General features: G+C 48.1%; 1 protein-coding gene, 1 long non-coding RNA gene and 1 pseudogene across 17 annotated transcripts in view; 1 reads left to right on the top strand and 2 right to left on the bottom strand.

Annotated features, from left to right (window-relative positions):
* Window positions 1–754: 754 nt before the first annotated feature.
* On the bottom strand, window positions 755–1682 carry LOC128399371 (proteasome maturation protein-like; annotated as a pseudogene).
* Window positions 1683–1839: 157 nt separating this feature from the next.
* Window positions 1840–7095, bottom strand: LOC128399373 (uncharacterized). Its single transcript, XR_008327215.1, has 3 exons — window positions 6978–7095; window positions 3705–3790; window positions 1840–2232 (listed from the first exon to the last, which is right to left on the bottom strand). It is a non-coding gene; the product is annotated as an uncharacterized LOC128399373 (long non-coding RNA).
* A 13590-nt stretch (window positions 7096–20685) lies between these two features.
* The window catches only part of FHOD3 (formin homology 2 domain containing 3), a 331840-nt gene continuing 326138 nt past the window's right edge, over window positions 20686–26387 (top strand). For 10 of the 16 annotated variants that reach the window (XM_053360832.1, XM_053360831.1, XM_053360823.1 and 7 more), the window contains exon 1: window positions 21268–21540. In XM_053360832.1, the coding sequence (XP_053216807.1) occupies window positions 21301–21540 (240 nt within the window). In that variant the 5' untranslated portion in view covers window positions 21268–21300. Of the gene's footprint in view, window positions 21201–21267; window positions 21541–26387 lie in introns of those variants that run through there. The other 6 variants (XM_053360834.1, XM_053360835.1, XM_053360836.1 and 3 more) reach the window with 5 other exon arrangements.

Below are 26387 nucleotides of genomic sequence, written 5' to 3'. Positions count from 1 at the left end.
GTATTAGATAAAAATTTTACCTGGACATGTGCTGAGCTCCATTACAGAACAATCATCCTGGATAGCTCAGTCAGTAGAGCATGAGACTCTTAATCTCATGGTTGTGGGTTCAAGCCCCACGTTGGACAAAAAGATTCCTGCATTGCAGGGGGTTGGACTAGATGATCCTTGTGGTCCCTTCCAGCTCCACAATTCTGTGATCCCTTCTATGCCCATATACTCTGAGACTAAAGGTTTAGTTGTATTTCTTTCCAGTCCGATTTCCCCCACGTGGTCTGGACTCCCTTATTTCACCCCTGACACTTTTCAAGAATTGTTCCACTAATTCTTTGAATTCTCTCTCCTTATTTTGATTTAATTTGGGAAGTTTTCTCACTCTGGTGAGAGTCTTAGAGGGTGTGTGCTGGTGAGCGGATCTCTCCCTCTAGTGCCAGGGCTCATTTCCCAAATTGCAACAGCTCAAACTCTTCAGAGTTTGCGTTGCCCCAGCGGGGAGCTCGGGTTTGTGTGTGTGTGTGTGTTTGCATTTATAGAAAATTTTATTCATTGTTTTTTAAAGATAGCATGTCAAGTCATCAAGCACAAGGAAAGAAAGATTAAACAGCAAGTACCTGGGTTATATATGGCAAAGAACAAGAACATTCAATCTAAAATGTCCCCTTTCTATAGACTTTTTAATGTCTACAGTTCCACAGTTGCAGACATGAAACAGTAATTACCCTGAATAGAGACGTATTTCCCAATTTTTTAAAAGAAAAAATACCCAATTACAAGACATTTGTACTGGCAGTAAACACAGAACAAAAGTAATATATCTAAGCATTTAATGTGCCTTTTTTATCAAGGTAGGTGAGAGATTGTGTGTATCAAAACAAGCGCTGTACGACTACCGTTTAATATTGTTTACTTGAACCTACAGGGACACAGGTAAAAAACATTTCCATGAACAGAAGGATGGAGGCTGTGCGCATTATAAGAAACCAAGTTTGTGTTCAACCAAAAGATGAGGATCTCCCATTCCTTCACTGTGTGCCGGGTCGTTCAGAATATCCTCAAAACCAATGCAGTCACAGTTGCCTTTCCAGATATCCAGGGACAAGTTAGAACTAGGAAGGAAAGGAAGATGCTAGACCTGCTTCACTGCTTGGAATTCCATTTGCAGCTTCAGTGGTGCATGCAGCCCCGGAATTTTTCTCAGAGTAGAAAAATTCATCTTATCTTGATTTAGCAACAAAATTATCCGGTGTGTCCAAAGGATGAACAGGGAAAAGTTCGCTCTTCACATTTGTAAAGCCTCAATGTATCACACCACAGCTTTCAAATGCTCCAGCAGCTGAAAAATCAGAAACTGGAATACAGTCCTTCAGTTGAGATCAAAATGCTCTGGAATTCATCTTTGCACCATCACCCAATGCCTCTTCCTTCTTCCAGCCGGCGGGGAGCTTGTTGACGGCATCGCTGGGGAATCCTCAAGCTGTTCCTTTTTATTTAAAAAGCAGGGGGGAAAGGATAGTGGTCAAGGACAATGGGAGTTGTAGACAAGCAACCCTTGTAGAAAGGCCCCCAGTTCCCAAACTCATCTTATTAGTGTAAGCCTTTTTTCAGAACTGCCTCCACAGCATGAACACTTACGCTCAACTTGTAGGGGGTTCTCCCCAGCCTATGCAAATCTTTCCTTCCTCTTACCTGTTGCATTTGGCAGCAGCCACAACAGTGAAGACAGGAGATCCTGGAAGAAAGAAGGTATCTTTGAAGCAGGGGAGAACTCGACACTAAGGTCTGCTTCGAGGGAAGAATCCCTGAACATGTGAATGGGCTGTCAGAGACCAAACGCCCTCAGCTGCCCATCCAGCTGTCACACCCAACCCAGGGACTTAAAGCCCATCCCACTGCGGAGCTCACAAGAGCCGCTTTTTGGCAGGAACAATCAGATGACCATGAGACGCAGCAGAAGAGCATCTCTGACTGCATGGCTTTAAAAGAGGACTTCCTGATTGTCTGCCATGGCGATCGCCTGTGCCAATTACACTGAAGCCCTTCCGTGCTGGTAATAGAGGATAATATGGGAGTAATTATCCCCCCAACCCCCTGGGGTTGGGGGGGGTCTCTCCACCTGCAGATCGTCCGATACCTGCTGCCCGTCCAGAAGGAAGAGGGGGCAGGGGTAGCTGGGTGTACACCGCACGGCTGTGGCAACTCTCCCAAGCCGGCGCCACAAGCTGAGAACCCCTGCTTTTTAAGATAAAAATTTGGACTTAATTAACAGGCATGCCCTGAACCAGCAGAGACAAAATAACTCGCTAATTTAATCAGCCACTGAGAAGGAACAGATCTGGGGAAAGAGTTTAATCATGACCAAAATACAATGGCTTGAAAATGTAAGGGGATGGTATCTTAATTACGAAACGGACTGGTGAAATTTTGACTATGAGTCTGGCAAGGGATCATTAAGGGAAAGATGAAAGGAATTCCTGATGGCACTATCATTTTAGCGTGGAGGTATCATCTCATTAAGGGCTGGAAGAAGTCCAAGAGGACAGTTCTGGATATCTGCCTGGGATTAATGGCGGACAACGACGCAGTTAAAATATCTCTTGAGAACAGAAAATGAAACTAAAGATCGCTGAGGAGCAGAAACAACAGTACAAAGGACTGGCCCACTTGTTGAAATAATTGATGGATTAATTGTATAGCCCCAGGGGGAGGCGAGCCTTTTTTAATTCTCTTTTGATATATATGTATTTGCAGTTTTACCTGGTTAACCTCTCCCGAAAGGCAATGACTTGAAATACACAAGTTGGTTTGAAAGAACTCTGCTGCTGTTCCCTCAGTGGAAGGAAGGAAAAAATCCTGGATTAGAGATACTTTGTTTTTGCAGAGGTACCAGGATGTTGGGAGATGATACGAGGCTATGGAGGGGAATTCTGGAGAGGTGCCCTGAGCTAATGGTGTCTTTCTGTCTGGGATCTGGCGTATAATGACTCCTGATGGCAGAAACTCAAAATGAAATTGCAGGAAGCGGATAATATCAGGGGAAAATATTTCACCAGAACTATAAAGACGAAAGTTTGAACAGACCAGTGGTTGTAAACATAAATGAAAATTAAGTGAAGGATTAACATCGGCATGGTTTATTGACTAATTAAGAAATGCAATGTGATATTAAATGATTAGCACTCCGTGAAATTCAGAGCATGGGAAGTCACACAAAGATATATCATCTGACAATATATTTGGTTTTTTTATTGTATAGTAATTTGGAATGTTTTAATGTGGTTCTTATTGGATTATTAAATTGGAAAACTCAATAAAATATTATTTTTTTAAAAAGAGCATTAGGCAACTTATGTCACAGACAATGAGAGGCACCAAAAGAGCATCCTTGACTGCATGGTCCTGGTGGAGGCAACAGTGCTTAAGAAAAGCCGTTGCAGGAAGTCCCAGGTGGGCAGAGAGCTCTTCTGCTCAAATCCTGATTGCGGCTTTCCCACACACATCTGGGTGGCCTCTGGGATAAGTGACTGCCAACGCTCACTGCTCCTGCCTGGGCACATAATGGCCTGACCCTTGGCTCGGAAGGAGGGGGTGAGGGGCTGGGGAGAGACGGGCCTGCACTCCACCACACCCCAGCCCTGTTTCACTCAGGTTGGTGCCACAACCTTCTGGCACAGGTGGGGAATGGATTTCCCCTGGAATCAACTTACCACGACTTCCAAGATTCCAGATTTGGCAGCCTCCCCTTCTTCCTCCCGGTGCCACAGCAGTCGCTGTGGCCTGCTGGGCTTAGGACCTAGGAGACAGAAAGAATCCCCTCTTCACCGCATGCCCATGGCAATGTCGATGGGACTACTGATCCAAAGCCCAGCCCGGCTTCAGTTCCCCCACCAGGTGCTCCCTTCTAGAACCCACCGCTCTCAACACTCTCAACTGCCTCCCCCCAACATTCACTCTCCCTTTCCAAGCCTCCTCCAGTCATCACTCTCCCCCAGAATTCCTCTCTCTCTCTACCCCCCTCCCTCCCTGCTTGACATTCCCTTTGGAATTCTCATAGCATCACCTTAATTGTAATATTGCAAAAACAGAGGAAGAGGTTACAGATGGGAAATGTCCGAGAATCCCAAAGTCCAAACTCAGAGACCCTGGCTTATGTTTCGCAGGAGGACTCTGGATCCAGCCTGGACCTCAACCTTTCATGGTTACCTGCCCGTGTCATATTAAAGATTGTAAGGCCCTTGGGGCAGGAACCTTCTTATCAAGGGTCACACGCAGAGATGGTGCAAAGAAAGAATGCAAAATAAATATCACTAGGCTCCTGCCCTGTGCAGGCTGAAGCCTGCTAGACGCATTTCCCTTAAAACCAAAGGCTGTGCACAAACCATCCATTTGGGGCTCCTGCAGCATGAAAAGGAGCTAAGTCTGCAGAGCTGCAGGGACTTGGACCTTAGAAAAACAACTGTCAGAGAGGGCTCTGTGTGAGGTCCCTTTCCCTGCTCTCCTGGAGAAAAAAGAGCATATTACTCCCTTCTCTCTTCTTTTGACCCAGGTTGGATGCAGACATGCCTCTTCCACATGTCCCAGGGGTTGGCCCTGGGGGGCTACAGTTGAGGACCTGCCAAGCTGTCAACATCTGTGGAGATGTCAATCCAGGGAGCCAAGCCAGATGTAACAGGTAATAATAACAACAACAACAACAACAACAACAACAACAACAACAACAACAACAACAACAAATTTATTTCTCTGCCACTCATCTCCTCTGGGCCTCAGAGCTCCTCCTACCTTCACAGTTCCTTCTCATTATAGTTGATGGCCACACTTGTCTCTGTAAGCCCCTCAACATCATCTGACAGGCATCCCTCTTGCAGGCCACTATGAGGCTTGCTTGCAAAGCAGCACTTTGTGACATCAGCTGGCAAAGAGGGGCCAGGCTGCTGGGTTGTCAGGGAGCTCAATAAATTGAAATAAAATCGGGGGGGGGGTCAAAGTGTGCTGGGATGAGGCCCCTGTGGGTCAGGCCAGAGGGTGCTGTTGGGGTGTGTGGTTTTGCCTCCCCTTGTTCTGCATCTTGCTCCCCTGCCCATTCCTTTGGCTGCTTGATGGTAGAGTTGGAAGGGATCCCAAGGGTCATCTAGTCCAACCCCAGACAATGCCAGGATCCTGCCCACAGCCAGCCCTGGCGGGGCTCCAAACTCCAACCATCTTCTTACCAGCCAGATGCACAGACCCCTTGCAATTCTGCTTAGGGTGGAGAAAGGGGACAGAGAAATGTTTTGCCCTCAATATCTCAAGGGCCATCACAGGGAGGAGGGAGGAAGCTTTTTTTCTCCTGCTGCTGAGTCCCTCAGGACCTGAAGCCATGGCTTCAAGTTACAAGAAAGGAGATTCCAACTCAACTTCAGGAGGAACTTTCTGACAGGAAGAGCTGTTTGACAGTGGGAAGAAATCCCTCCAGAGAGTGGTAGACTCTCCTTCCTTGGAGGTTTTTGAGCAGAGGTGGGAAGGCCATCTGCCATGGATGCTTTAGCTGAGATTCCTGCATTGCAGGGGGTTGGTCTAGATGACCCTCGGGCCCCTCCCAACTCCACAATTCTTTGATCCTATGATTTAAAGTGCATCCAATGAGAATTTAAAGCACATGACGTCCCCCAAATGATCCTGTGCATTGCAGCTTTCCTCACACTGAACTACAATTCCCAGAACCCCTGAAAACTACAATTCCCAGGATCATTTAGGGGATGACATCTGCTTTTTAGAACAGGGAGCAGAACCTACAGCTCACTTCCCCCAATTTCCTAGGAACCAGAAATGGGAATCTCAAGTGCTTCTAACAGGATGACCTGACAGAGCAGGCTTTAGTGGGATTCCCCCCTCAATCTATAACAATATTGCGCATAATATTGTAACTAAGGTCATTCTACTGGGATTCCCAAGGGAATGTCAAGCAGGGAGGGAGGGGGAAGAGAGAGCGTGGAATTCTGGGGGAGAGAGATGATTGGAGGAGGCTTGGAAAGGGAGTTTGAATGTTGGTGGGGAGGCAGTTGAGAGTCAGTTGAGAGCGGTGGGTTCTGGAGGGGGAGGTCAGCTGGGCTGGGCAGATCTTCAGCTTAGGATCAGTATGAGAGTCCTTTGATGGTGGCCAAAAAGGAACAGAGGCACAGAGAGGGATTGTGAGTCTCCCATGGAGGCCGGGGAATGTGGCAGTCCCATGCCCAGTGAAGAGGGGCTCTGCCAGCTGCCCAGGAACAGAATAACCTCAATTTAGGAGGGCCACGGAGCCAGGCTTGGCTTGTTTTCCTAATGCCCAGATGCCTCACACCACCCCCTCCAATTACCTAGAAAGCAGCCTTATAGACCAGATTATTGTCTTCCCAAGCAACTTAAAAATGTAATGTGGTGGTCAACGAAAGAAGTTTAAAGACTCTCTCAAGGCAAATCTAAAAGAAATGTAGTTTAAACAATTGGGAAACACTGGCGTGCGAGTGCCCCAATTAGAGAACAGCCTTTACCAACGGTGTCATGGACTTTGAAGACACTCGAACTCAGGACAAAAGGGAGAAATAAACTAGGAGGAAGAATGTTTGGCAAACCCTCACCATGATCAACTCCCACCTGGAAATCTTTGTCCCCACTGTGGAAGGAAGTGTAGATCCAGAATTGGCCTCCACAGTCCATTATGGACTCACTGTTAAGACCGTGTTCATGGAAGACAATCTTACTCGGCTACGAGTGATCGCCAAAGAAGAAGATGATAGATTTGGGGTCTACGGCCAATTTCAAGGACTTCATGGAAAATCCTCCTGGGAAGATGCTCCCCCTCCCCCAGTTGGTCCATCACTTCCACCTTTGTGCTCCCCAAAAGGCAGCACTCACCCAGCAGGTGGAGGCGCACCTTGGGGAGGGGGATAGTGTCATGGGGCAGGAATCAGCTTCACCTGCTGAACAGCAGCCTGAAGGGGGAGAAGGGGGAGAGACTTCACCTGCAGCTTCAAGGACTCCAAGAAGAAAGTGCTGATGAAAACCAGCTGGCTCCAGCCTTCTTAAGCAGAGCTCCCAGTAGCAGTCAGAAAAGGCAGAGAAGGAAAGAAAACAGCTTGTTTTTTTCCTTTTCAACACTATTTATTATGAAATATTATTTGATCGTTGGCATATCAAAAGCAACCAGTTGCTCTAATTTCTTTGTTTAGTTTTAACATGTGCCAGTCATGCTGCTCTCCGCTTCCAGGGAAGGGCACATTCAGACAGCAACCGGAACATCCCAGAAAACTTGCAAGGCACTGAGTAGCATGGATTCCTCCAGCGACATGGAAGGACTTTACAATCCAGAAAAGCAAGACCGAAATGTCATGGAAGACTCAGTTTGGCTCTTGTCTATCAGCTTGGGAAGTGGCGACGAAGACCATTCTCTGGAAGCGTGGCCCTATGAAAATATAAATCTGAATTTTCAGCATTAAGCCTTAGTCCAGAAGTCACCTTGAGACCTGCTTACTCACATCAAAGTTCAAATGTTCAGAGAAGTGCTTCAGCAGGATTCCTCAAGTGATTTGGAAGGACTTTGCAATCCAGAAAAGCAAGACTGGAACGCCACGGAAGACGGAGTCTCACCATTCTCTGGAAGCGTGGCCCTGTGGAGGAAGAAGGACTTGGTATCCTCCTGGCAGACGTGGGGAATGGATGCCCAATGCCCCTGCCCTGACATTATTCCCAAAGAAAGCTTGGCCAACCCACTTCCGGACGAGAGCATGAGAGCAGAAAGGTTCTTCTCCTATTCTCTGTTGACACTCAACTTGTAGGGTCTTCTCCCAGCCCCATGGAAATCTTTCCTTCCTCTTACCTGTTCTTTTTATAAGGGTGGCTTTGGCAGCAGCCACAGGGGACAATGTTCCTACAATTCCCCAAACATTTCAGAAGGACCCCTTCCTTCCTTCTGCCCCAGTACCTGAGGGTCCTCACGTCTCTCCAGGGATTTGGCCAGAACAATGTACACATTGGGGAACGGCTCCCTTCCTGCAAAGAAAACAGAGAGATCAGCAGGCACCTGGCTCCCAGCCATGCTAGCACCAGTCTGGGGCAGGAGGGTGGGAGACATGGGAAGGAAGCAATCCTATAATATAATATAGAGCACTCAATTGGCATTTCCACCTACCTTAACTCTGAGCCTTTCCACACTTTGCCTTGTACGGAGGTCTTTGTCCTTCCCCCTGTTCCAGTACCTCTGGGGTGAGAGGCCTTTGTCTGGGCTCCAGTCCCTCCCGTGATGCAGCGGCTCCCAGGCTGAACCTTCTCCTCCCTGAAAAACAAATGGAGACATCAGCAGGCGCCTGGCTCCCAGCCACGCTAACCCCAGTCTGGGGCAGGGGGGGGGGACCTGGGAAGGGGGCATTTCCTCCTACCTGATCTTATAAGCTGCCCCACCCTGAACTCCTCCGTACGGGCGTCTGGGATCCGTCCAGGCTGGCCTGGCACAGAGGCAGCAACCCAAGTCTCCCCCGGCTCCGGAATAACTCTGGAGGTGCTTTTGATGGGTGGAAACCTTGGCTGCTGCTTCTGCGCCAAGTAGGGCCGGGAAGGAGCCATGCCCACACGGGGAACGGACGGAGGGGGAGGCAGACGAGGATCAGGGGCCGGGAACCGCCACGATGGTCTCTCATTCTTCATCCCGGGAGCAGGCGCTGGAGCCTCATCCCTGGAGGTGTGGCCCTGTGGAGGAAGCAGGACATCACATGAGAATGGGCCTCTGGTGGGCCAAAAAACTATGGAAGGACCCCTTTCTTCCCTCTGCCCCAGTACCTGAGGGTCGTCACATCTCTCCAGGGATTGGACCAGAACAAAGTATATGTTGGGGAAAGGCTCCCCCCTGCAAAGAAAACGGAGACATCAGCAGGCTCCTAGCTCCCAGCCAGTCTGGGGCAGGAGGGTGGGGGACCTGGGAAGGGGCATTTCCTTCTACCTGATCTTATTAGCTGCCCCACCCTGAACTCCTCCGTACGGGCATCTGGGCTCCGTCCCGACCGGCCTAGAACAGAAGCAGAAGCCAAAGTCTCCTCCGTCTCTGAAATGACTCAAGAGGCTGTTTTAATGGGAGGAAACTTTGGCTGCTGCTTCTGCGCCAAACAGGGCCGGGAAGGAGCCATGCCCACATGGAGAAGGGGCAGTGGGGAAGAGGTGCGAGGGACGTCAGCTGGGAACCGCTGGGATGTTCTCTCACCCTTCAGGAGCTGGAGCCTCATCCCTGGAGGCGTGGCCCTTTGGAGTAAGCAGGACATCATATGAGAATGGGCTGTGATGGGCCAAAAACTACATCTTCGCACTGTCACCCAATTCCATACTCTGGAATTTGTCTTTGGGGAATCCTCAAGCTGTTTTTTTAATTAAAAAAGAAGGGGGAAAGGACAGTGGTCGAGGACAATTGGAGCTGTAATCAGCCAACCCCTATAGGAAGGTCCCCAGTCTCCAAACCCGCCTTATCAGTGTATGCCTTTTTTCAGAAATACACCCAGAGCATGAACATGTACTCTCAACTTGTAGGGTGTTTTCCCCACCCCATGCAAAGGTTCCCTTCGTCTTACCTGTTTATTTTGGGGGAGGCTTGGGCAGCAGCCACAGCGGTGCAGACAAGAGATCCTGCAACAAAAATAGGGATCTTTCAAGCAGGGAAGAACTCGACGCTACGCACTGCTTCTTGGGCTTGAATCCTGTTGCTGCTTTCGCAGTGGCATCTGGGTGGCCCCTGGGAGAAAAGAAGGCTGGACCAGACAGGCCCTTGGCCTGATCCTGCAGGCCCTTCTGGTGTGTTTCCTAAGACCCCCTCCTCCCACCTGTCCCATTACCTCAGGGGCGAGAGGCCGCCGTCTGGGCTCCAGTCCCTCCCAGAATGCGGTGGTTCCCTGGCTGAACTTTTCCCTCGCTGCAAAGGAAACAGAGACATCAGCAGGTGCCTGGCTCCCAGCCACGCTAGCCCAGTCTGGGGCAAGAGGGTGGGGGACCTGGGAAGGGGCATTTCCTCCTACCTGATCTTATCAGGGCTCCCCACTTCTCCTCCATATGGCCGTTCGACTGGCCTAGCACAGAAGCAGCAGCCAAAGTCTCCTCCCTCTCCGAAATAACCCAAAAAGCTGTTTTAATGGGAGGAAACTTTGGCTGCTGCTTCTCCGCCAAACGGGCCGGGAAGGAGCCATGCCCACATGGAGAAAGGGCAGTGGGGATGCGCCACGAAGGACGTCAGCCAGGAACCGCCGGGATGTTGTCTGGTTCTTCATCCCGGAAGCCGGAGCTGGAGCCTCATCCCTGGAGGCCTGGCCCTGTGGAGGAAGAGGGACATCATATGAGAATGGGCTGTGACTGGCCAAAAACTACTGACAGAATGTCAACTCAGACACTCTTTCAGCTGTCTTAACCACACCAAATATTGAAAGGCTTCTCTCTCCACTTTCACCATCATGGAAAATCATAGCAATCCTGTAGTGTGTTCAGGGTGCTAGGAATGGGAGCTGTCCGAAATGGTAGGTCCTTGACAAAGGACAGGTCCCAGGATTCCTTGGTGGAAGCCAAGAGCATGAAATTGGTAGAAGAGGCCTTGGAATGTCTGGTGTGGTGGATGTTTTCAACAGAAAGCCTGGCGCTTTTGTCAGGGTTAAGTTCTGGGGATTGCATCTCAAACCAGAATCTCATAGGGTCAAAACACATGGGGTTCAGGGCAGGATGGGATTGCCAAAGTCTCTTTTCCTGCCTGCTTTCTGCCCCCTTTTTGATATTTGGGCCAAGAACAGAAAGCTAAATGCAGACAAGTTAGATACGCCAAAGTTGCTGGCTTTCTGAAATCAACAAGGAATGATGGACACATGCAATTGTGAACCAGGGGGAACTTTTTTAAGCTGTGCGAACAAGATCACACTGCCGATATCGCAAGAGCCACCTCCTTGCGGGAATAAGGAAGCCAAGGAGAATCAGATGCCCCACAAGAGCATCTTGGATGAGGTGGCTTTCAAAGAGGGTGAAACAATTGCCTGGTGGAGAGGGTTATTGCAAGGCAACCAGGTTGGAGAGAGCATTGCTTCTGAAAAGCACTTTTTGGAAGCCACAGGTGGAGAGAGTGTTCCTATGACCCCCAAAAGAAGTTGCACAAGGACCCCTTCCTTCCTTTTGTCCCAGTACCTGAGAGTCGCCACGTCTCTCCAGGGATTTTGCCAGAACGAAGTAAACGTTGGGGAAAGGCTCCCTCCCTGCAAAGGAAACGGAGGAATCAGCAAGTGCCTGGCTCCCAGCCATGCTAGTACCAGTCTGGTGCATGAGGGTGGGAGACATGGGAAGAAAACATTCCTGTAATATAGGGCACTCAATTGGCATTACCTGAAGTGGGAGCCTTTCGCCCCTTGTTCTGACTGGCCTCTCGCCTAAGGAAGAAACAAGCTCAGTTAGTCTGATTGGTTGGAGGAGTTCCAGATAAATAGACAGATGATAATATGTATATATTTCATTCCAAGGTTCATTATGGTAACTGAGACCACCAGTTGAGGTTGGCTAGAATCTCAGGCATTTCCACTTACCTGATCTTAGCAGCTCTTCCCACTTGGCCTCCATATGGGCATCTTGGCTCCGTCTCAGCCGGACTAGCACAGAAGCAGAATCCAAAGTCTCCTCCCTGTCCGGAATAACTCTTGATGTGCTTTTAATGGAAGGAAACCTTGACTGCTGTTTCTGCGCCAAGTAGGGCCAGGAAGGAGCCATGCCCGCACGGAGAAGGGGCGGAGGGGAAGCCATGCAAGGGTCAGGGGCCGGGAACCGCCGGGATGTTCTCTCGCCCTTCATCCCGGGAGCCGGAGATGGAGCCTCATCCCTGGAGGCCTGGCCCTGTGGAGGAAGCAGGATACAGTAAGGGCTCTCATGTGAATGGGCTCTCACTTTCCTTGGAGTCCCCAATTATCATGTTGCCACACCATGCTGCTGGGTAAACTCACAGTGCATAAAATGGCTGGAGGCTCCTGAGTTTTTAATGCTTTCAGTTGTACTCTGTAGCGCCACACATGAGCCGAGACCAGGAATATCCACTCAAAGTTTAAGGAACCTCTTTTCAAAGGGTCACACGTAGTGATGGTGCAAAGAAATAATACAAAATAAATCTCACTACGCTCCTGCCCTGTGTGAGCCAAAGCCCTCTAGAGACCCTAAAACCATAGGCTGTGTACCCACCATATCTTTGGGGCTCATCCCCACTTCCTCTTGGGTTGTGTGCCCAGCAAGCTCAGGTGTGTTAACAGATTTGCTCTTTGCTAGACCAGCCAGCCTGGTTTGCAAAAGTCAGCCCAGGAATTCCTTGTCTGGCACAGTTGTGCAGCCTGTACTTTCACTGAAATCCCAATTAATCAAAATTCTGCAATTGATCAATTTCTAGAGTTTAGTTGGGGGGGGGGTCTCCTGCAAATCTATAACAGTATTTTTCCTGTACAGTTTTTAACCCTGTATTGTTGTGAACTGATGCATGATTATAAAGTAAATAAAGCTTATTTTTAAAGTTCCCAGATTGATGCCTGATTCTTTCTTAAGTGGGGCAAAGGGAGGGAAGGCAGCTAGCTTCATAGTTGGACTTGCTCAAAACAAGGTTTTGCAGCCTGATTCCTATCCTTTTAAGTTTGCCGTCAAGGATGAGATTTTTTAAGGACCAGGTGGCAACCCTTCTTCAGGTATACAGGACCCACACTGTGAATTGTGCTCACAAAAGTACTGGGAGCCACCGTAGATCCTTTAGGACTGGTGTTCTATGGTCCCACCAGCTGCTCCCAGTCCCCAATCTAGCTGTTGCTACATCTGCTGGCTCCTCTCAGATATGCCTGAGCCAATCTGATCTGAGGGGAATCCCTTCCTGTCCTCCAATATATGGTCATCTGTTGGAGCTTGAGCAGGACCAAACCCCACCTCCCAGGCGTCCCCCTTGAAGGCAAGGCACAATCCTGGGACCCTCAACACCCAATGGTTTTCCATTTCCAAGGCAAGGGTTCCCTCTCCAACTCAAGAACCAGGCACCTGAGCTCCTCCTACCTTCCTGGCTCCTCCTCATGACTGAGTTCCTAGGACTCCACAGATCTCTGCTAATGGGAGCTGTTCCCAGAGCCCCTAACAAACTACAGTTCCCAGGATCATGGGGGGGGGGGGAAGACACCTGCTTTTTAGAACAGGGATGAGGAACCTGCAGCTTCCTCACACCCATTTCCTAGGAACCCAGAATGGGAAGCTGAAGTGCTTCTTCTAACAGGATGATTGCAGGGAGCAGCAGTGCTTTTCTTCTTCTGGAGTTCCGTTCCAGCACCTTTAAAAATTTAAGTTTGTTGTTGTTGTTTGTTTGTTTGTTTGTTTGTTTGTTGCCCAACTTCCCCATGCTTTTCCCCTTCTGGCTGGGAAAAGTGTCCCCCCCCCCCGGTCAAAGCAGCTAAGATGTCTTGCTGCTGTGTGCCCAGGGAAGGGCCGCCCTTGCCCGCTGCAGTGGACACCTCTTGTGTAAAGAGAGGGATGCTGATTGGGAAGCAGTGCAAGAAGAAGCGGTCAGCTTCTGGGATGCTGATTTCTGGACGTCTTGCAGCTGTGTGGATGCAGGAATGGGTGGGCAGGAGCCCTGGTCCATTTTTGGGAAAGAAATAAAGCTGCCATTCGGGGATATCTTTATCAGCACCACCTACAATGTCACAGCGTGGTGAATAGTATTGGGAATACCCAGGAATGTTTCTCTGAGTGAACTGGAGGGGAAACAGAGTAACAGGGTGGGGTGCAGTGGGGAGGGAAAGTGGGCATGATGGGAAAGCTCAAAATTGACGCAGGACTGCAGGAGGTATAATGCAGACTTAAGATGAGACTTAAGCAGGGCCAGAGCCTCAGCCACTTGGTTTCCTGGAACAGCTGAATCGGGCCCCACTAAAAAGAAACAAAAGAAACGGAACAATGGGAGTTGTAGTCAGACATCACCTGTAGAAGGAACCCCAGCTCCCAAACCCATCTTACTAGTGTAAGCCTTTTTCAGAAATGCATCCACAGCATGAACACATACCCTCATCTTGTAGGATGTTCTCCCCGCCCCATGCAAATTTCCCCTTCCTCTTACTTGCTCTTTTCAAAAGGGAGGCTTTGGCAGCAGCCACAGTGGTAAAGACAGGAGATCCTGGAAGAAAGAAGGGATCTTTGAAGCAGGGGAGAACTCTTCACTAAGGGCTGCTTCGAGGGAAGATTCCCTGAACATGTGAAAGGTCTGTCACAGACTGAATGCCAGGGACAAAACATCCCCTCAGCTGCCCATCCAGCTGTCACACCCACCCCAGGGACTTAAAGGAGATCCCACTGCTGAGCTCACAAGAGCCACCTTTTTGCAGAAACAATCAGATGACCAGGAGATGCAGCAGTTGAGCATCTCTGACTGCATGGCTTGAAATGAAGGTTAGGCAACTTAACAGAGGAGAGGGCAGTCAAAGGCTACTAGCCCTGATAGAGCTGCTCTGCCGCCACAGTCAGAGGCCCAGCTGGTCCAGTCTCCTCTTTCCCCAGGGGCCACCCATTTGCCTGTGGGAATGCCGCAAGCAGGATTCGAGCACAAGAGCCCTCTGCGCGCCTCAGACTTCCTGCAACTGCATTTCTGAAGCATGGTTGCCTCCATGCAGAGCCATCAGGGAGACTTGAATGAGATAGTACCCCCGGAATATGAGAGATCAAATCAAACAATAAGGTCCAATGAAGGGAAATTACCAAGCTATCGTATTTTTCGCTCTATAGGATGCACCCGACCATAGGGCTCACCTAGTTTTTAGAGGAGGAAAACAAGAAAAAAATATTCTGAATCAAATGTTGTATAAACAACCAGTATATCAGAATCATATTACAGCCGTGTAAAGTGAACAGCAGTCAACAATGGCATTAAGAACCATCATCACTGTCATTAACAAATGAAGAGAGACTTTAAGGTTTGAGTACTCTTCTAGTCTTCTGTGAACCCCAAGAACTCATCACTGCTAGGATCAGAATTTATGAAGCTCAGTTGCTCACAATCACTGACATCACTTTCTTTGCTATCTTCATGTAAAATACCATCTTCGTTTCCATCCAAAGCATTGCTAATGCCACATTTTCCCCTCTCAGTCCTCTTCCTCACAAACATTCCCTTTACTTGAATTACAGTCAAGAAACAGCTGAGCAGAGCCTCTCAGCTGCGGGCTTGGGAGGCTTTCCTTCTCCCCACTTTTTTCTTCCCCTCCCCAAGCAGCACAGGCCCCTTTTCCAGCCTCCTCCCCTCCATCCCTTTCACCCAAACTCCTCAGGTGGTGTCTGCAATTTCTCCCCTTCCCTGCTCCCTCTCCTTTGCCCTCTACCATGACTCTCCACTCATGACAACCTATGGTACCTCCTGCTTCTTGGTCACCCTCCTCTCTGTCCTCTTCCTCCCCTCTCTCAGCGAACAGCCTGCCCACTGCTCCAAACCTTGAGGGGAAAGGGCAGGCTGGTGCAAAGCAGCACCCCCCACCCCCATTCAGCAGCCCAGGAGCACGGGGCATGGGCGCAAAGCCCTCCAAAGCTTCCCGAGACTGCAGGGGGAAGCCGAGGATGCCGGCAGAGGAGCGCGGCTCCCCACCACCACCACCAAAGAGCAGCCCAAGAGCGTGCTGCACTCCGGCAATTTGGCTCCAGGGACCACACATTCGCTCCATAAGACGCACGGACATTCCCCCTTACTTTTGAAGAGTAAAAAAGTGTGTCTTATGGAGCGAAAAATACGGTACTAGTAAGGCATATGGAGTTAATATAGCTATGTAGATTAAAACATCTAACAGAACGCAACTATACTTTCCATTCAAGTTTAACAAAATAATTCCAGTAGACCAGATATGGTGTGGGCGTCCAGAGATTTGGGGGTGAAAAGGGGTGAAAAAGGTGGAGATCCAACCGAGAACCATCTCAGACCACAATTTGGTGCTGCTGGATTCAGCTCTGGCACCAGAGTCCTAGGTCACCTCAGTAGCTTGGAGTGTGCTTAACCAGCTTGGGCTGTCAAAACTACATTTATGGAGCTAGTCTTACCTTGTAGTCCATGTGCCGGTAACCTCCAGACTGGATCACTGCAATGTGTTTGATGGGCTGCTGCTGCTGAGCTTTGTCCATAAACTGTAGCTAGCGCATAAGACTTGGTTGCTCACTCTCAGAACATCACTGTCATGCTACACTGCTGCTTGCACCAGCTGCCAATTAGCTACTGGGAGAAGTTCAAGATGCTGGTGCAAATCCTATACATCTTGGGACCAAGCTACCTAAAATGTTGTCTTACCCCTGGGATTTTTGTAAACTAAAGCAATCGAGCGGTTTCCATTCCTGACCTCTGACAAACATGCCATTGTGCTCCTGTTTCTGACAGTAATCTCCCTGGTCACAATCCTTTTTGCATACCTGCCATGCAATTAAGACACAGCTGTATATCGCCTCTATCAAACACACACATAATCTCTCCTCAAGCATAAGCTGAAGGAAAGCAATGGCAAAGAATACAATACGAAAAAGTTGTTTCTGGTTTCCCACAACTGCAACTGGTCTCAAGTTGGAAAAATGGAAATCTAGCCAACAAATTAAGTTTGCAGGATTACTTTTGCATCAGTAAGAATGGGGTTCACAGACCTGCTATGTAAATGATTGAATTTCTACCAGGCAGCTCACACATGTTATATCCAGGGTCTATTAAAAAAACAAATATTCCAAAGAGATCACCCAATTACTTACATGTCTAGCAGTGTTTAAAACAAATCCTGGCTGGCTTGCATGCATATTTGTTGGGAACCTGGGTGGCCTTTTGCTCCACAAATATACTTTTAATAACCTCCCACCATACATTTTATTTTTAATAAAAATGGAGGAAATTAAGGACAGATACATTGTTATTTTAACAGTAAGGTTCCTTCAACAATGGGAACAACCATATTTCACATAATGCATTTTTAAAATCTCATAGAACTTCCCTTTTAAATCTAATAAAATCATCTTATCAGTTATTTCTCATAATATTGCTGGTTTTCTGCCCCAACAGTAGCAATCAGGGAGGGAAATGAGGGTGAGCCATGAGCATTGCTCACAGTGCATGCATGTTCCCATCTACTCAGAGGTAAGTCATGTAGCATTTGATGGTGCTTACCCTCCTTCAAGTGTGTATAGGACTGCAGCCTGAAGCATATATTTTGTGATCATGCTCTTCATATGGTTTATGATTCAATTTTTCCCCCATTTAAAAATAGTTCATTTGTCACAGCATATATTTCAAACATTCTCATAATGTTGAAAACACATCATACACTCCAATCTCATTAAATGTGTGGGTCCATTTTGTATAAATATGTTCACCATGTTTCCCAGTCCCTTCACATTTAAAGTAATTACATTGATGTCAGTACATTTCCAAGCACAATTCAAAGTGTTGGTGCTGACCTTTAAAGCCCTAAAAGGCCTCGGTCCAGTATACCTAAAGGAGTGTCTCCACCCCCATTGTTCTGCCCGGACACTGAGGTCCAGTGCCAAGGGCCTTCTGGCGGTTCTCTCCCTGCGAGAAGTGAGGTTACAGGGAACCAGGCAGGGGGCCTTCTCGGTAGTGGCACCCACCCTGTGGAACACCCTCCCATCAGATGTCAAAGGAAAAAAACAACTACCAGACTTTTAGAAGACATCTGAAGGCAGTCCTGTTTAGGGAAGCTTTTAATGTTTAATAGGTTATTGTACTTTAATATTCTGTTGGGAGCAGCCCAGAGTGGCTGGGGAAACCCAGCCAGATGGGTGGGGTATAAATAAATTATTATTATTATTGTACTCATTCTGACAAGTGGTTATTAATTACCCCCCCCATTAAGTTGTTCTATAAAATTATTATCATTGTGGCAGATACCTGCAGGCGACTGCCCTTGCTGTGCAGGCAATGTCAGCAAAGCAGGTTCTTGGACGCTAGTTTCTAAGATTTCCTGTGCTAAGGATCTACAGTTCCCAAGTCCCTGACCCATGCTGCTTTTAAGCATCCCATATACTGTATGCAGTTGCTGCCTCTTCTCTGCAGGCAGATGTGCCGTTACATACACTGCTAAGTCCTTCAGCTCCTGCCATGAGTCAGCAGGAGTTTCTGGGTGAATCAGCGCAGCCTATGCAGCAAAACGAGGATCTCCAGTGAGCAGTGATCCTACTGCCCTATGTGGTGAACTAATTCCCAATCCTCAAGCTCCCTCCTTGAGGGCCAGGCTGATGTTGTGACCATACGTGCTCCATTGTAATGTCCCCCCCCAAAAAAAAATGAATCAGAGATGTTCCTTACCGAAGGGTACTGGAGTGTGCTTGTGTTGTTTCTTATTTCGATGGATAGTTCCTTATGTGGGGTGGTACTGAGGATAATGGGTTCTCGTGATGACTCCTTGGATTCTAAAATTGATTGTAGTACCTTTGAACTCTACAGAAATCTTTAAAAGACTAGATTTCAAAAGTTCAAGTCTTTCTAGAATCCTTTGTTGCTCTTCCATTGGGAAGTCTTTAAAAGAGCCTTTCAGATTCTGCTCCAGGTCACAGCAACAAGGATCAAACATAGAAAGAGTAGGAACTACCAACATGAGGTTGTGTGAACTTTTAAGACCTCTCCCCATTTCCCATAATACATTTTTCAACAGCATCATCAATACATCACAATTATGTCGCAAAGGAGTGTTTGGCATGTAGATACATGAGTCAGTAACCTCAGTTCCCATCACCTTTTTACTACCCTCTTCCCCAAAGAACAATAAAAGTATTTACACATCCCTCCAGCTGCAAGGCTTTTCTGCTGCTTCTCCTTTGAACGTATCAGGATTCAATCCACCATCCCGATGGATTTCTGTCTGAGGTATGTGCTGCCCTTGATCGCCTCCTGCCTCCTATTGTGTGGCTAAATTCACACCTTGACCTTATGCTTAAGGGATTATGGAGGGAGGGGAAGGGGCCATTAGCCTTTGGAACCAAATTCAAACTGTTGAATTTTGGAGATTATTTGATTCTATATTGGATAGTCAGAGGAAACAGTACGATACATGGTATCCGCTTATTGCTACCATTTTATAGACTGCTTTTCTGAGCCTCTTGGCTGTTGTGTAAAAGGTCGTTGTCCTGGCCTTAGTTTGAGGCTGTGTTGGGGACTTGGAATTTTTTGGGAGTCGATAACTGGTTTTAACACAACTATTTCCCCCCCACTGAATCTCTGCTGTTGGTGAAACTCTGAGCGGGGATTCCAAAGCTAACCTCAGTTGGTGAGCAGGTTTATAGGGGATGCAGTTCCTCAGTTACCCTAGTCCCCAAGCCATTTATGGCTCTATAGGTAATAGCCAGTCCCTTTAACTGGGCCTTGAAACAAACTGGAAAGCAGTGTAACTTGAACAAGACTGGTGTCTTACCTATAAGCTAAACCAGAGGCTAGGGCTTGCCAACCAGAAGGTCGGCGGTTTGGATCCCCGTGAAGGGGTGAGCTCCCGTTGCTCTGTCCCAGCTCCTGCCCACCTAGCAGTTCGAAAGCACGTCAAAGTGCAAGTAGATAAATAGGTACCACTCTTGCGGGAAGGTAAATGGTGTTTCCGTGCGCTGCTCTGGTTCGCCAGAAGCATCTTAATCATGCTGGCCACATGACCCGAAAGCTGTATGCTGGCTCCCTTGGCCAGTACATCGAGATGAGTGCCACAACCCCAGAGTCGACCGTGACTGGACCTAACGGTCAGGGTCCCTTTACCTTTACCTAAACAAGCTATAGCTTAGGGCCACACTCTCTTTGGGGCCCAAAAAAAATTTAAAGGAAAAAAACTGGATGTACATTTCCAAAATATAAGATAAAAAGCAAATAAAATAAAATTTATATACAGCGTTTTGTGTTGTATAGGCTCCTGTGATGTAAGTAATGTGCCCCACCTGCTAACCTGCTCCCTAAAATGTCACATATAAAGGGTCCCATTACCTTCAGTAGTTTAGGGCCTCATCAAAGCTAAATCCGGTCCTGCTGGTGTGATATGGTCAGAATACTTAACCGAAATTATTTTGGCTGCAGCATTTTTTACTAGTTGCATTTTTTGAACAGCCAAGGACAGTCCCATGTAGACCCACATTAGATTCCCATATCCATACTAAGTTACAGCGTGGAGCGTGTATAAGAGTGACCAGATCTGCTTTTCTATATGGGATTGTCAGAAACAGGAGGATACGCGGCACCCACTTCATTGCTGCAGGTTTATAGGCTGCTTTTCTGGGCCCTCTTGGCTGTTGTGTATGTATGGCGCTTGTGTAAACGGTCCTGATCCTGGCCTTAGCTGGAGGCTGTGGTGGGGACTGCGCCCCGCATTCCTGGTTTGAACGCAGGGCTCCCCCAAAACGCCTCGCAAGGATGGAGGCGCATGCAAGGCGAGGCGATGGTCCCTTCCTAATCGCGCCCAGCGGAGGGCGCTGCCTGCAAGCGGCATTTCTCGTGCGGCGGCAGCGTCGGGGACGAGCGGAGGCTTCCCAGAAGCAGCCGCTTCTCCTCCTCCGCCTCCTTCTCTCCTTTTCTTTCGCGTCCCGCTTCGGTGCGGCGAGCGCGCAGCCGAGAATGGAGCCGCTGCTGCCGCCGCCGCCACCGCCACCCGGAGCCCCGCCGCTCTCCGCGGAGCCCCTGCGCGCCGCTTGGGCATCGCCCCGCGCGCGGTGACCTGGCCCTGCCGGGACGCGCAAGGCGCGCGGGCGACCGCCCCCGGCGCCTGGTCGGCCGGCGCGCTCTGCCTCCTCTCTCTCGCTGCGCAAAGGCGCCCGGCTCGGCGGGGGCGCGCGCTTGAGCCTCTCGCTCCTTGGAGAGCTCCTGGGAGGCGGCGAGGGGGCAGACTTCCCTCCTCTGCCCACCCAGCGGCTGGAACCAACTTTGGGGGCGAAAGCGGGGTGCCGCGGATCTCTTCTCTCTTGGCTTGGAAGCTCCTTTCTCGTGTCTCTTTGGCGCTCTCCTTTCCCGGCTGGGCTCTCCGCCTTTCTTGGGTTGTTATTCGCCTTCCTTGCATGGATGCACCATGGCCACCGCAACGCTGGTTTGCAGGGTGCAGTTCCTCGACGACACCGACCCTTTCAACAGCACCAATTTCCCCGAGCCCACCAGGCCGCCGCTCTACACTTTCCGGGAGGATATCCCGCTGGGCACCCAGTTGGCCGGGGTGCACCGCCTGCTCAGAGCCCCGCAGAAGGTACAGGGGGGGTCGCGGAGGGAGGGGCTCCTGGGAAGAATGCGGGTCCTTTTTGCAGGAGGCTGGACCGGGCAGGAGACGGGAAGGGAAGACCCTCCAAATGTGCGCCCCCTTGAAAGTGCGCGCGCAAACAGATCTTAAAGTGCCCTTGGTGTGCGTGGAGCTCTGCAGAGTAACGCAAGGAAAAGTTCCCGTTCTCTCTCTCTCTGACCCCCAAGGAGCTTATGTGCAGAATGACTTGTGTTGGGGGGAATGGTTGGGATTACCATATTGTGCATGGCTTGTGTCCGGGCAAGACTTTTTTCCGCCTTCTCCCCAAACGCTAGAAATCAGTTACCAGGTGAGATCTGTTAGCAGAGAGCACTTCGCCTAACACATAATTAACGTGTGGAATTCATTGCCTCAAGATGTGATGATGGCCATTGAAGAGATTGGGGGAAGGAAACCACGGAGCCTTTGTTTATCTATCAATGGCTAATAGTCATCGTGGCTATATGGAACCTCGAGATTCAGAGACAGTGTATGTACCTTTGAAGGGCAGTTCAGAGACCACAGAGTAGGTGGCCAGGGCAGTGCTCTTCACTTCAGGTCCTGCTTGTAAGCTTTTCAGAGGCACTTGGCTGACTACTGTGAGGAAAGGGTTTTTATGATGTTGTGTCAAATTTGTACCAAATATTGGGCCGAACCACCTGCTGACTTGCTATCTGTGTTGGTTTAGTGCAGCAAGGCTTTTGAGACGATCCTGTATTTTGGCACTGTGTTTTTGAAATCTCTGAACATCCTGGGGGAGAAAAGTGACGAGTGATGGAAACAGTGGAAGTTGTGGCATCAAGAAATGCAAAGTGTAAGGTGTAAGGGAAATATTTCAGAAAGTGCTTAGGTGGGACATGCAGTGAAGATCACCATCCAGCTTGTGAGCTGGTTGTCCACTGTGAGGCCAGGTTCTTGGTGTAGATGGGCCTCTGGTTTGGTCCAGCAGGGCTCTTCTTACGATATGTGGTGCCATGTTCTACCCTGTATACTTCTGTTGTCAAATGTGGTGATCAATCCACAGGTTGCCTGCAATATTTCCAAAAGAGAATGAGACCTTCTCAGGCATACGGTTGCTACACAGGTGATGCAAGCACGCTGCTATGTATAATGCAAAGTTTTATTCACAAACTTTGATAGAAAAATAATACTCCAATGCAGTGATATGTCACTCGATAGGTTCCTTGTGTTTCTGTGTCACTTGCCATTCAATGGATCTCAAAGGGACTTACAAGCAATGAACAGCAACAGCGACTTCACATATCACCTTAGGACAAGTTATATAATATGATCAGCAAATCATCAATGTTCTCTTTTTGCATAAAAAGTTAAGACACTATCATCAATGTAACAGACACAAATTAGAGGTGTCGTGTGTTGATGTTCCCTGGGCTATTTGATAATTTTGGACACTGCTGCAAACCTCTTTCTACATATGTGTGAATCTCATTTTATTTAAACCAGTTTGCGCCAATCACATTGACAGTGAAGTCTTACTCTTTATCCAGTGTGCTTCATTCTTGCTTATATCTCAATGTGATGCACACATTTTAATATCCTGTGCCTTGGAGCATTCTGTATAACTGTGTGCTTGTAAATTATCTACAGAACAGTTGTATGTCCAAGAGCACCACTCTCTCTATTGCAGTTTTTGTTTGATACTGTGTGTTTTGCTATGTAGTCATCTCTCCCCATTTGATATTGCCCTCCTTGGTTATATTACCTTGTTTACGCCTTGTTTTCCTCTATCCGGTAATATGTCCATGCAAAATAATTGTTTCGTATTTTTGCATCTCTAATAATGTAGAAGCAGAAACTAGTGCCTAAGTGAGGACTTAGAAGTGAGGCAGTTTGTTCTTGTGCATGTTTATTGAGAAGCAAGTCCCAATGAATTCAGTGGAAATTACTCCAAGGAATGCAAGCTTATAGGATTCAAACCTTACTAATTAGGGTGATGTAGAGTATTTTCTTCCTTTAGCTTGTGGGAGGGAGGAATCCGCAAAACTAAATTCCACCCTTCCTTGGTGGAGAGGAGAGAGCCTGTAATACAGTATGCTTGCAAAAAATAGTTCTGGCACTTGGATTTATGTTTGGAGGTAGAACTGGAACTCTTGTCTTCTGCCCAGTAGGGAAGGACTGTACCTGAGGGGTTCAGGAAGAGACTTTTGCTAATAGTGTAAAAGTAGAGCAATGGTGTATTGATGCCATAGCACCATGGAGGTGAGGACAGAAAGTCTAATGGTCAGTGGGGTCAAGTGCATCTTGAGATCTTTTGCATGTGGCTCCTGTAGTTGCTCTTCCTGGACATTGGTAGCCATTTCCAAAAATGCTTCTGTGGATGTTCGTAGCAAGCGATGCAGCTTTGGAGATTCTCAAAAGTAAAACACAGGAGGCGTAGTGTTTTAGTGCAGGATAGTGTGCACCCCGGAAATGATCTCTTTCAGCTTCTACCTTCTGGAAGAAGGTACAGCGTTCTAAAGACTAGGACTAGCCGCCTGAGAAACAGTTTCTATCCAAATGCAATTTTGGTTTTAAACGCAGTGTTAGGTAGTCTCTATGGGAGTATATTGTATTTAATTATGGGGTATCAGAGTTTTTAGGGGGTAAACCAGGCTGGGATAGCTGGAATAGCAGGCTTGTTGGTTTTTGAATGTCTGATGTAGATTTTTTCAATTTCGTTGTTCTGTATGGGACAATGACAATAAAGATTATCGTATCGTATCCAGCATTGCTCATACTTCTCAAAAACTTGTGCTCAGTTTCTGGAGTAAAAACACAGACTATGCCGAATGCCTTTTCTTCCTCTTTAATTAAAGTGAACATGTTTGAAAACCCAGAGGCTTTGATAGCTGGGCTATTTGTTCCATGCAAGAGTGTTTTGAGAAAGAAATGAGGAATTCGAAGCAAGGGTTATGTGGAATGGATGCCTCTGGATCTCAAGAAGGATCTTTTTGGGACAATACATTTGGCATCTGTGCTAATTAATGCATCTTGGTGTCTCCCTTCATAATTAATTTGCACTGTTTTTCTAGCTCCTGGAGAGATTGCTTTCCATTTCCACAATAGCTTTACAGGGCAGACATTCCTCCCACAAGTTCGCAATAATTACTGGAGATTTTGAAGCTTTTAAAAGAGGCCCACCAGAGAGCCAATGTGATATACTTGCTCCTACCAGCAACGTGCTTGGACTGTCATGAAATCTTGGGCAGTGATATATATTTCAAGACGTATGGTGAAGCTTGGAGGGGAGGCAGGGAGTATGTCCAAGCAAATAAAGGCATGTTTAAGCTGTCGCTGTGGTGTGGTTCTTATGAGCTGACAGTTGCGCCAAGGCTTTTGTTAAAAATAGCAGTTAAGTCTACTGTCCTTGGAACACTTGATACCCTTTCAAAAGCTACAACATGTAGCATAGCAGTGAGTCAAGCCATAACCTTTGTGAAAACCGGCCTTGTAGTTGTGCGTGCATCAACTATCTTTCGATAAATGTAGCTCTCTGTTCTTGAGGATCTGGACTATGGTGCGAACGCATTTGGAATATTTGTGTACAGTTCTGGTCAATTCACCTCAGAAAGGATATTGTAGGGTTGGAAAAGGCTCAGGAAAGGCCCACTGAAATGACAAAGGGGGCTGGAGCGACTATGAAGAAAAGTTGTCGTAAAAGTTTAGTGTAGAGAAAAAGGCAAGCATCAATGTGATATATATTTATAAAATTATGTGTGGCAGAATTATACCATTCTTCCATTTGATATTCTGCTTGCCCCTCTCACTTCCTTGCTATAATAATTTGTGCAACTGTCAATAAATTTGTGCGCAAGTCCTTCCTAGGCTGCGAACCTTCCACCCCATCGTAAATTGATAATAATGCTACCTCTGGACTTGCGGTCAGCTTTAACCCAGTGATTTCTGTTATCTCCTTAAACACACTTTGCCCAAAAAAATTGTACATATTTACACCCCCACCACATGTGAATGTAATTCCCTGTTGCCTGGCATCCCCTTCAAATGTTTTTTCTCCATCTCTCATAGATATCCTTTGCATCTGAAAGTTGGCAGATAAAAATGTGCTTCTTCACACTATGGAACTCGCTCTCTCAGGGGGCAGTGATGGGCACCAACTTGGATGACTTTAAAAGAGGTTTAGACAAATTCATGGCAGGGAGGGCTACTGGCTATGCTCTACCTCCACAGTTGGTGGCAGCAATGCTTCCGAATACCAGTGGCTGGAGTGAAGTGAAGGACATGAGGCAGGAGTTGGTAATGCAGGTGAGCTGTGCACAAGCAAGCTGCCAGCTAGCTCTGCAGAAGCTCCTTTTATTGGCACAATATGCAAAACCAGGCAGATACATTTTGGACTGTGACCATTACACATCTTCTAATCCCGAGATCATGGGGTGGTACAAGGTTATTTTGGCACCTGTTTCCACTGTGTCATTTTCCGCTTGCACTATGTATGACAAAGGAGACAAAGGTCACAGACAGAGCCCGGGCAGACCACTAAGAGAGCTAAGGTTAGATAGAGGGCAAGATGTTCAGACAGCTGTGGCTTCGTCTTTGGGAGGGAGTGTGCTCCGCACCCCAAGGTCATGCATGCAGACAGCTGAGGCTGCCCACGGGCAGAAGTGTGCCCCACACCCAGCGATCATTCCTACACTGGAGGCCACGGAAGGGAAGAGTTTTGCTGTTGTGCTCATGTTCTGCTTGCTGGTTTCCCTTTGTGGCATTTGATGGCCACCATGAGAACAGGATGGTGGGCTAGTTGGCCCACTGGCCTGATCCAGCAGACTCTTCTTATGTTCTTAGGATTGCCACAACCCACGTACCTACGGGACCGCCTCTCTAGGTATGCCCCACGGAGGACCTTAAGGTCCACAATTGACAACATTTTAGAGGTCCCAAGCCGCAACGTGGTTAGATTGGTCTCAACTAGGGCCAGGGCCTTTTCAGCACTGGCCCCGACTTGGTGGAACACTCTGTCACAAGAGACTAGGGCGCTGTGGGACTTGACATCTTTCCTCAGGGCCTGCAAGACAGAGCTGTTCCGCCTGGCCTTTGGTTTGAACTCAGTCCGACTCTTATGTTTCCCTCCCCTTATGGTTTTGATCTATTGGCTACTTTTAAAATGAGGCTGCATTTTAAATTGCATTTTAACCTGTACTG

Source organism: Podarcis raffonei, chromosome 13 (assembly GCF_027172205.1).
Source record: "Podarcis raffonei isolate rPodRaf1 chromosome 13, rPodRaf1.pri, whole genome shotgun sequence".
NCBI classification, from domain to species: Eukaryota; Metazoa; Chordata; class Lepidosauria; order Squamata; family Lacertidae; genus Podarcis; species Podarcis raffonei.
Note: the sequence above shows the minus strand (reverse complement) of the source record. Positions and strands in the feature narration are given on the sequence as shown.